We start from the raw sequence: 11,555 nt of genomic DNA on the forward strand, positions 1-11,555 counted from the left end.
GGCTGAAAACAGATCCAGAGAATGAAAGGCGCACCAGGGAAGGTTACATCTGAGCAATGGCCCCCGCCCACCTGGTCTCTGGCTTCAACGCTCCACCCACACACGCACACCTCAGGGGAACATCTTGAGAGCCACAACCTGAACCCTGAGCCCTAAGTGCCTCAAGGTCAGAACAAGCTTTGCGTGCGTGCACGCCTCCCCATGCCTAACCCTGGCACAGAGCTGTTGGCAAGTGCCTAATGAAAGAACACTGGGCTCCGGCAATACTCCAGGCCTCACACTGTCACAATGAAGCCTCATCGCTACCTCCTGGCCACCGCAGATGGTTTCTATTTCAGACCTTTTCGGTCCTTTTTGGGATTGGAGGCGGCATTTCCTTCTTCATGGATGTGTTGTTCAAAACTGTTTTGAGGGCAAACCTCTAGCCTAGCTAACTCGTTTCCTGTTAACCACCCAGCCTGGGCTGGAATTGTCAATCCTCCTGCCTCAGTTTCCTGAGTGCTAGTATTTGGAGTGTGTACTGCCCTGCCCTCCCAACTTCTATTGGCTTTTACACCTCAACACACCTGTGAAGAGCTGAGCTGCTAGGATTTTCTGCCACCTGCCATGCTTCTATCAAATGTGTCCGCTACACCTAAAGACTTAAGATAATTGCAATGGTAATAGCTCACGAGGCCACCTGATCTCCCTTGAGAATGGGGTTACTTCCCCTATGACAAAAGGCACAAAGCTGAGGGTATAGCTCGGTTATACTTTACAACATAGTTCATCGGCAGAGTTACAGCATCAGGGAGAGAAGCAACTTATGAGCTGGGCATAGTGACGAAGTCTGTAATCCCAGCACGCAGTGGGAAGCTGAGGCAGAAGGGAAAGCACTGGCTCAAGCTTACCTGGGGCTACCTGGTCAGACAACACGTCAAAAAACAAAGTGTAGGGGTGGTCAGCATGATGGCTCAGAAGGTGAAGACACTCGCTGCCAAGCCTGAGGACTTATGACTGCTCCATAACAGTCCCCACAGTAGAAGTGACACCCACAAATTGTCCTGTGAATGGCTGCACAACCACCCCCCGCATAAACATACATAACAAATGTTCAAACACAGAAGCAACGAAGTTTCACGCAGCACTTAACCCCCCACCCCCCACCCTGTTCATCCCGTTAGCACATGATCAGAGCTCAGGGAGCCAGCACAGAATCAAAGATCCTGAGGATGCCTCGAGCCTGGAAACCGCCAGTCTTCAGGAGTGTGCAAAATGACCAGGCAAGGTGGCATGCCCCTATGCCCCCGTGATTCCAGCATGTCAGGAGGCTGAGGCAGGAAGGTCAAATTCACAGTCAGTCTGGGCTACACACTGAATTACAGGCCAGGCCAGTCAATCAGGACTTCACAGACCCTGCTTCAAATGTCGAAAGGAATTCCTGTTGCTTTAAAGGGCAGTGTGAAATGCTTTGTGTCAGCAGGCAAACAGATACGCTATCTCAAAAGGCATTTCTAACCAGGTAAGAGGTAGAAGGATCTAATCTCCCCAAGTTCCAGGACAGCCTGGGCTACAGACAGTTTCAAACTTGCCCAGACGATGTGGCAAGACGGGGAACTTGAGGCAAACACGTGCTACTCGAAACTCCAGTGCCAGGAAGGCAACGTGACAGGATGAGTCCAGCTCAAGAGTCCCAGGTTTGAATGTCAGTTTATCTAGCCGTCTGACCTAGGGCAAATTGCTCAATCTCTGGGGCCATTTACTTATTTTAGAATTATACAGCAGGAACTACTACTGTGTAGACAGGCATGTGGTTTATAACTAATAGGAACAGAAGAGGCAATCCAGAGCCTGGCAGATGCTGCAAACCGAAGATCAAGGCCCCAGAATTACAAAGTGCCAGGCAGGGTCCCTGGTCAGTGATGCAAATCAAAAATTTAAGAAGCGATGTCTATTAAAGTGCTACGTGTAGAAAATAGTTAATCTTCAGCTGCTTTCGGACCTGATGATCAGGACTCACGATGCACTATTTCCACACGGGGCGAATGCTTGGTGCCCGGCCATTTCCTAAGTACGAAAGTTTCAGGCTTTGGAGGTGAGGCTGTTAAAATGTAACATCAACCATCCAAAATGAACTTTACAGTGCTAGAAAAATGAGACCTTTTGTACTGTGTCTGAAAGGCCAAACAAACTAAATGTCAATGCGCACCGGGAGGGGGAGTGTGTAAATACTCTTTAGCACCTACCTATGTTTGGGGGGGGGGGGGACTTAGTTTGCTAAAGTAAGCCCGTGTTCGAATGCCTGACGGCTGGAGAAAGCCCAAAAACTTCACAAGGAAAACATCGCTTCAACTTAGAAATCAGAGGGCCATACAAGCAGAATACAGCACCATTTTGGCAAAAAGATAGCCAGACTTTCATAAACTGTCTATTTCTAATAGTTTTAACCCCAGTTTACCAGCTTCATGATCATTAGCCATCACTTGAATTCTAGAAAGTTCATAAAGTTTCATAAACTACATTGTACTAGTTTTTAAAGTGTGAGTGTGTGTGTGTGCACGCGCGCTCGTGTGAGGAGCATGTCCCAATGGGAGGCAGGTGTCAGATCCCCTAGAGGTGAAATTAAAGCCAGTTGTGAACTACCCATGAATACTGTAGAATTCAACTCGGGTCCTCTACAAAAGTACTATGTGCTCCTAACTGCTGAGCCATCTCTCCAGACCCCGATACAATATTTTTGTGAGTATCTTAAAGCACAGGCGATGGGAGCTGGAGCAAGACGCATGGAGCAAATGCAACAGCCTCGCTTAAGACTTGGTGCAGTTCAGCAGCCATGCTTAGGTTTGGCCTGTGTGAAACACCATAAGGATAAAATAACCCTTTGCTTTGACAGTAGGGATGTTAACTCAGACTAAAATGATGCTCTACAAAGGTACGTCCACAAACTCCAGTCAACAGTTCTAGAGGGAGTCCCCAGCTATGTTATTAAGACCACCTCCTCGCCCGGTAACGGCTGTCATCTGTCAAATTCAGTTCACAAAACCTTGTGCTGGCTAGTGCAAAGTCAGCTTGACTTAGACTCATCTGAGCTAGAGTCACCGGAGAGGAGGGAGCCTCAACTGAGAAAATGCCTCCAGAAGATCTGGCTGTAGTCAAGCCTGTCGGGCATGTTCTTAATTAGTGATTGATGTGGGAGGGTCCAGTCCACTGTGGGTGGGACCACCCCAGGCTGGTGGTCCTGGGTTCTATGAGAAAGCAGACTAAGTAAGCCATAAGGAGCATGCCAGTAAGCAGCCCTCCTTCCTGCTGTTTGAGCTCCCTTCCTGACTTCCGTCAAGGCAGGATGATGAAAAGTGATGTGGAAGTTTAAGTCCAATAAACCCTTTCAGTCCCAAGGTGCTTTTGGTATTTCCCCCCAGCAATAGTAACCCTGACTAGGACCCACTTCCTCTAAAGTGCTCCCCAACAAGGGCTAGCAAGACAGCTCAGTGGGTACGGAGCTTGCCACACAAGCCTGACAATCTGAGTTTGAGCCCCAGAACCCACATAAACTTGGAGGGGAAAAAAAAAACAAATCATGAAAGCTGTCCTTTGACCCCCCCCTACACACACACACACACAGAGAGAGAGAGAGAGAGAGAGAGAATGAGAGAGAGAGAGAGAGAGAGAAAAGAGAGGGAGGAAGAGGGAGAGAGAACTAATAAGTAATTTTTAAAAGGAGTCCCAATACTCAAAAGATTAATGCAGCAACACGGGAGTCTGATACCATCCCAGACTACACTGTGAGAATAGGCCAGCCTGGGCTACAGAACAAGAAAGAGCCTGTTAAGGTGTCCCCCACCCCCAAGCCGTCCTTTCCCTGTGTCCTGCAGAGCCAGGCATGCACTCCTGCAACTAACTCTTCAGCTGCCTGCCTGCTTCTCTTGCAGCTGTGCAGCCCCTTCAGAGAATACACCTTATTTTACTAGTTTGTACTTCACAAGCCACACTGCCCAGATCCTAACACTTACTGCCAGACACTATAGTATTCAACGCTACCTGCTTGCCCACCAGGAGACTCTATAACCCCAATCGCCAATATCAGAAGACTAGTTATATCCACGGGTCTCAAAGTGCAGCCTGAGCATCTCTGAGCATCCAGGAGACGTTTCCAGGGGCCATGAGGTCCTCCATCAACTACTTACTGTGTGAAGTAAGCCTTCAGACACTGCAACACAAATTGAAAGAGTCAAAGACACTCTTGTGCTCTTCCATGAAGACATTAAAAACTGGAACTAGGTCTGGAAGCCAAGAATGATGGCACACACCTATAATCCCAGCCGAGAGAGATGAATCAACAATTCAAGGCCAGAATGGGCTACGTGAGCAGACCCTGTCTCAAAAAAACCAAAGTTGTGAAAGATTTGAGAAAATTATGGGCTACGTGAGCAGACCCTGTCTCACAAAAACACCAAAGTTGTGAAAGATTTGAGAAAATTAAGAAACTCAAAGGAAGAGGAAAAAAAAAAGAAAAAAGGAAACAACTGAGATTGCACAAGACAAAGAAGATTTAGTGACTCTATTAAATGTGTACTGTTAAACTGGATCTTAGAAAACACACTGGTGGATAAGCAAATGGCATTCAGAGAATATCAGAAAATTAGGTGATGACGTCAATGTTAATTCTACTGAGTTATTTGCTTAGAATAACCCATGGAAACAATTCAAACAATATACCTCAGCTGGTCCATAGCTTGCCTAGCTAGCATGCAGATGCCCTGGCTTCAATCCCAAGCAACATATAAACTGGGCAAGGAACTGAAGAGATGGCTCAGCAGTGAAGAGCACTGGCTGCTCTTCCAGAGGACCTGGGTTAATTTCCCAGCACCCACGTGGCAGTTCACACCTGTCTGGAACTCCAGTCCCAGAGCTTCTGACATCCTCACACAGACATGCATGCAGGCAAAACACCAATAAACATTAAAAAAGAAAAGCTTAAAAAAAAAAAAAAACTTAAAAAACCTGAGCATGGTGGCCTAAAATACCAGAACTGAGGAGGTTGCAGCAAGACCAGAAGTTCAGACTATGGGGTTTGGAAGAGGGCTCAGTGGGTCACCAAGTGCCTGCTGAGCTGAGGCACAAAAGCCTTGAGTTCAGACGTCCAGAACTCAATACACTAGACTCAATACACCACTGACTTTTCTGTTTACACAGAGCACAGGATCAAACCAAGGGCTTCCTGCATGCTAGGCAAGTTACCTACCAACTGAGCTAGATCTATAGCTAGATCTATAGAGAGACTGTCCGGCCCTTCATGACTTGGTCCTGTGTCTCACCAAATGGGGAAAGAAGAATGTTGCATACCCTAGAAATCTTGGGATGCACCAGGAAAAGTTAAACCATTTCAAGTTACTTTAGATGTAATACCGATCTGACTCAGGTCTCCAAAGCCATCCATCCTCAAGTCTCAGAGAATTTCACCCTTACATAAGCTGCACATTTATACTTAATGAGTACCCAAAAGCCTGAGCCCTTTGAACGAGGTCATCTTTTCACAGAGGATCAGCTCAGAGCCTCATTTGAAAAGCTAGTCCATCTGTAAAACCCTGGCAGGAGCTGCAGTTAATATTAATTAATAAGAACAGAAACAGGTTCCTTCTTGAACATCTTTTCTTTAGTCAAGTCCAAGATGCTTCCAAATGGAACTTCTCCAAATCTTTTACCCTTGAGATACTAGACTCCAATATTAAAAGGAGCCTGTTTGGTTTTTTTTAACACCACTATCTGAGCCTTAAAACAGGATCTTTATATCCTTTAGATAAAACCTAGCAAAGAAAGTTATCACAAAATATCAAGAGTTCTGGAGGGTTTTTTGTTGGTCCTTCTGAGACAGATTTTCCCCATGGGGCCCTAGCCCAGGTTAATCTGGACCTATGTACTTCAACCTTCTATATATATTACAGATGTGCACACCAGGCACGCACGGCGTTAGGACTCAAACCCACCAGTACTTTGTCAGTGAAGGACAAGCACATTCCCGCCGCAAATAGAATGTTTTGATGGGATTCATTCTATAGTGTACCAGCTTTGTATGTGCAAGCATGCATGTGTTTACACACACACACACACACACGCACGCGCGCGCGCGCGGTAGGGGAGGAGGGGGAGCTAACACTCCCCGTGAGAGAATGCAGGGTCCTTGCAACATAAGCCAAGCCTTTTCTGTTTCTTCAGTGTGTGCTAAGAAAATACAAGCTAAAGACCTGGAGGCGGGTCCTCAAATAAGGTATTTGATAAGCCTCAGCCTGCACAGCTCCAGGCAGTCCAGGGAAGGCGAAGGGAAAAGCTACTATCGCGAAAGATAATCTCAAGTCCTTTGTAGGCTTCACTCTTAACCACGATCCAAAACTCATCCAACTGCAGCAGCCTGTGTAAACTTCTGGTACAGCACATACAATCTTAGCACTGGACTTGTACCTTCAGTACAGACGGTATGAACCCTTTTTTGCTGCATCACAGCTTGCCAGACCCCAATTTCAGGGGTAAAACACATACTATCAGAAGAAGGTAGAGTAAGAGGCTCACACCATAAAGCTGCTCCAACTGGCACGTGCCTATAACCCTGGACCTGGTAGCTGGGTAGTTCAAGAGTTCAGCTTTGACCTAGGCTACTTGGGGAAGTTAAAGGCCAAGCCTTTGACATACACAGCCTCATCTCGATAGACAGATCGATGGATTGGAGGGGTGGTGGATGGACGGACGGACGGACGGACGGATAGATAACTTTTTAGGGAAAAGAAAGCTAAAGGTACATCATTTTCTTAAGCAATGTGATTACGCTCAGGCACACTACCCCAGTAGATAGGCGGCCAGTGGATGAAGCGGACAGCTACAGGCCTTCAGGACTCAACTAACAGCTGATACAATCAACATGGTACGTGCAGAGGAAGAAGATGGATCCTGCAGGCCAACGAGAAGAGCACTGAGGTCAGATAGGCCCTTTCCTGCAGGGCAGCGTTCTGCCAGCCAGACTGTGACTGCAGGAGGCAAGCCATGTAGGCAAGAGCCTGCCCAAATAAATCCAGGCTGAAGCAGATGGCCGGAGCTACTTTCCAACTGAAATCGCTACTGACTTCCTGGGCATCGCTGTGTTTCGTCATCATCTTCAGACTCCAACTATAAAATGTATATCCAGAAGGGTTCTTGGCTTCCCTGGGAGGTTAAAAGCAAGCAGCAGGTGGGTGGCAGGAAATAAAAATCCTGCATAATCCTGTTCTTACAAGACAGAGTGGCCCCTAAGACTCTCAAAGAGACTTCTAGAAAAGTGTGTGACATCATACACCTAGGAACAAGCCACTTTCAAAACAAATTGCAGTCTTTTATCACTTCTTTGCCTGGTCAAGTTTTTTAATTAGTTAATGGGAAGAGATTAAAAAGGGGGTGGGGCAGATGATTCTCCAAAACATTTAAGTCACTTTTACTATGTGAGAAAAGGGTGGAGGAATGAAGGCATTTAAAAGAATAGAAACTTGCAGGTAGTGCCTTTAATCCCAGCACTTGACACTTGAACAGTTGGATCTCTGAGTTCAAGGCCAGCCAGGTCGACACAGAGAAACCCTATGCGAGGGGGGGGATGGGACCCCCACTATAGAAATAAAACTTCAGAACAGAAGAAAATTAACTGGTATTTTAAAAACTGAGAACAGAGCAGAATATGGTGGAACACACCTTAATCCCAGTCTTAAACAGGCAGAGGTTGGTGGATCTGAGTTCTAAGCCAGTCTGGTCTACATAGTGAGACACTGTCTTAAAATTAAAATAAAAACTAAAAAATGATAAGGGATGGAGAGGTGGTTCAGTGGTTAAGAGCACTGGATGCTCGAGAGGACCTGCATCCGGTTTCCGGTATCCATACTATGTCTTAACTCTAGTTTCGGGGGACCTGATGCCCTTTTGACCGACGAAAGGACGAGACATGAAAATGGTTCACATACTGATGTAATATTCATACATATAATAACACTTTTTTTAAAGTGAGAAGACAAGACAGCCAAGTAAAAAGTTAGTAAAGAAAGAAAGATATCTCCTCTCTTAAAATTCTTCTTTAGTTTGTATGTTTTTCAACACAGAGTTTCTCTATAGTTCTGGATCCTGTCCTGGAACTAGCTCTTGTAGATGACTGGCCTTGAACTCAGAGAGCCAGCGGCCTCTGCCTCCCAAGTGTTGGAATTAAAGGTGTGCGCTGCCAGCACCACCACCCGGCTCGTCTTAAAGCTCTTTTTAAAAAGTGAAAAGGAGGTCAGGTGTGGAGGGAGGCACAGGCCTTTAAACTCAGCACTCAGGAGGTAGAGGTAGATGGATCTGTTAGAGGCTGGACTGTTCTCCATAGCTAGTTCCAGCATCTGGGCTATGCTAATACAGTGATCACATAGATCAGACTTAAGGCTGACAAGCCATCAGAAGTCTTTGTCCCCATGTGCATCAGCCAGGACAGCAGAGCCTGGGAGACAGAGCACCAGGAGGTTGCCTTCCTTCTCCACCCAGGGAGGAGCATCATCAAGGGATGCATCTCCTCAATCAGGCTGCCCTGATCAGCAAGGTGCCAGATTTCACCACCTGCCTCAGTATGAAGACCATCAACTATAGGCAGTAAATTGACTTTGAGATCAAGGGCATGGCCTTTTGAGTGAGGCCAGTCAGCCTAAAGCCACCAAAAAAGGTGGCTATCGCTACTGCCCATCTAAAAAAGAAAAAGGCCACTAGTCCTTCATTCCAGAGGTCCAGAGGATGCTATGACATTACGCTAGCCTTGTCTCAGCTAGCCTCTATAGCCTAATCTAGAAGTCCAATCCTACACACAAACCGTCAGGTTGCCCCCTCCCAAACTGTATTCCAAATTCTGAAAGAGTGCATTAGAAAAGAGGAGAGGAGCAAATACTGGAGTACATTAAACAAGGAACCCGGGAGGCTCGTAGCTCAGGAGTACAGTCTAGCTAGCATTCACATCCGGGTGACGTTCGATCCTTGGCGGGATGGGGTCTGCCCATAACCCCAGCTGAGACAGATAAACGCCTAGTAACTTAATAAGGCCCTATCGTAAATCTAAGGGCTCGGTGAGAAGGCTCCAAGTATAAAGGCGCTTGACACCTAGACTGAGGACCTAAGTGCCACAGGCACAATGGTAAAACCACACTCACAAACAAGTAAGATTTAAAATTTTAACTTAAAACGGGTTTTGAGTGTCGTTCAGGGGTGTGGTAACTACCTAGCCTATTCGAAGGCCTGAGTTCAATCAATCCTCAGTGATGGGGCCAAAGGGGGCCGCCCGCCAGGTAACAAAATACAAAGTGGTACACTATCTCAGACACAGGTTAAGAGGGAATGTGCCCCGAGAATCCAAACAAAGACTGGATGTTATAACCTGCTTCAGAGGAAGAATAAACAGCCTTCCAGATGCTTAAAGTGGTTCATTTCAGTCTGCTTTCCAGCCTTGTCCTCCACCCACCTGCTCATACTTACAGACGCTTCGGAAATGCAGATTCGGGAACAATTAGTCCATAAGGAGCAATAACCACTTGGACACAGGTGAGAACGGAGCTAGGGAAGGACTTCAGCTTCAGAAGGGAGTTGCTAATTACGCTCATCTGCATCCTAGAAGGGTAGGCGCCCCGCAGTTCCTCACTAGTGCTTGGTTTTCTCATGCTTATTCCTTTGGATCCGGGAGCCGAAGAAGAGGGGAGAGGGAGAATTTGAAAGACTGGGGAGAGATGGGGCAATCTAGATCGCCAACTTTACCGCACCCGCCGAGGGACGGTCTCAAAAGGCCATTGGCAGAAAGGCTGAACTCAAAAATGCAATTTATCAGAACGAGTCTCCGGGTCTCCAGGCGGCCAAGTAGAGCTTGAGGAGGAGGGGAGTTGGCGGGGACAGTTTGCCGCGGACGCCTGCAGCGACCACAGGCCTTTCACCGCCATGCAGCGCTTGGCTCCAGGCCAGAGCGCGCGCGGGGGGCCTTGGGGGTGCGCGCCGCGGAGTCCCAGAGCGCCGGCGGCCGCGACTCCCACAGGTGGGCGGCGCGCGCGGTCCCCAGCTCCTGGCGGCTCGGCAGGACCGCAACAGGGGACCCAGAGTCCCTGCACAGGGGAACCGGCGTGAGAGATCGGTGAGGGATCCCGCCGAGCGGCTCGCGTTCCCTCGGCCTGGAGCGCGAGGTCCTCCCCACGCACGAGCGACGGGTACAGTCAGAGGAGCTGCCGGCCAACCTCGGCCTCCTCCGGGCGCGGTTAAGCCGCGAGGGCGGGCGGCTGGCTGCATGCGCCGCGGCACGTACGAGCCCGCACGGGCACACGCGGGCGGGCGGGGGCAGGGCGCCGGCGCCGAGGGGGACCCGTGCCCGCGACCGCCCGGCTCCCGGCCCTACCACCCCGCCGAGCTCGTCTCCACCCTCGCCCCCCTGCCCCAGCCCCTCACCCGTGCTGGCCTTGAGGTTCTCCCGCAAGAAGTGGCCGCTGGAGAGATGCTGGAGGCCAAAGTTCTGGGCGATCCTCTGGCATACGGTGCCCTTACCCGAGCCTGGCGGCCCGAGGATAACCGCGCGCAGGAGTTTGGAAGCCATGGCTTTGGAGGGGAGGGGATGGCGTGGACGGCAGCCCGCGCACTTGGCCCAACAGCCCCTGCCTCAGTACCCTCCGTACGCGGGGATTTGCCTGCCACCCCTATAGGCGAAGGAGAGGCTTTTTAAGACAGCCCCGCCCCTCAGCCCCGCCCTCCGCCACCTCCTCGCCCCGGGCCACGCCGGTGCAGTGCTGCTGGGGCCCCCGCCCAGCGAGCTCGGCCCTCTGGGGTCAGAGGTCGGTTAGACCCACCCGGGTCCTTCCCTGACCTCAACCCAGGCGCGCGGTCCTGGGGAGACCCTCTCGAGGGGCCCCGCACGTGGGCTGAGCGCGAGCCGCTCGCCGACTGCATCTTGGTGACGGTCGCATCCCCAGAGTGGCCACCGCCTGAAACTAGGCAGGGGGGGACCTCCGCCCCAAGCAGCCGGAGAGAGACACACCTCGGCGGAAAGGAGCGCGGCCAGACTTAGGCAGGATCCCGCTGGGCGGCGCCGTCTCTGCCCGGCCGGCTGGCCGCGCGGGACTCGCTTCTTACGTAAGCCGGGAGCCGGCTTCCAGCTACAGCCACCGCGTCCCCTCCTCTCCCCTCCCGTTGCGTCCGGGGCCAGGCTGAGGCTGTGGGGGCGAACGGAGATGGAGACGCCCAGAGAGAAAGGAACTGCCTGGGGACCCAATCTATTGTCAAGGGGAATGAAAAACACAACTTGTTGAGCGCCTACTCTGGGTCCAGTACTAGGCTGTGTGATATTATTATGCAATCTTTGCAGGTACGGATGGAGAAAGGCTTGGAATACGAACCATTCATTCATATACTTTAGTAATGTTATACGTTTTAACCCATGTAGGGGAGTCGAACCCCCTGAGACTATCCCTTAAACCAGGGTATCTTACACCAGTATTCACAGCAGGTACTGTAAAGAGAATAAAAAGTTGTGGGCGGGCCTGAACTACATTTTGATACCGGGTCTTAAAAAAAGAGAAAAC

At 49.7% G+C, this 11,555-nt stretch overlaps 1 protein-coding gene across 2 annotated transcripts in view; it reads right to left on the minus strand.

Moving 5' to 3' along the window:
• Positions 1 to 10,686, minus strand: part of Ak4 (adenylate kinase 4) — a 53,416-nt gene extending 42,730 nt beyond the window's left edge. The window contains exon 1 of one of the 2 annotated variants that reach the window (XM_057785285.1): positions 10,429 to 10,686. In XM_057785285.1, the coding sequence (XP_057641268.1) occupies positions 10,429 to 10,573 (145 nt within the window). In that variant the 5' untranslated portion in view covers positions 10,574 to 10,686. The remainder of the gene's footprint in view (positions 1 to 10,428) is intronic. The other variant, XM_057785284.1, reaches the window with a different exon arrangement.
• Positions 10,687 to 11,555: the final 869 nt, after the last annotated feature.

Source organism: Chionomys nivalis, chromosome 11 (genome assembly GCF_950005125.1).
Source record: "Chionomys nivalis chromosome 11, mChiNiv1.1, whole genome shotgun sequence".
Taxonomy (NCBI): Eukaryota; Metazoa; Chordata; class Mammalia; order Rodentia; family Cricetidae; genus Chionomys; species Chionomys nivalis.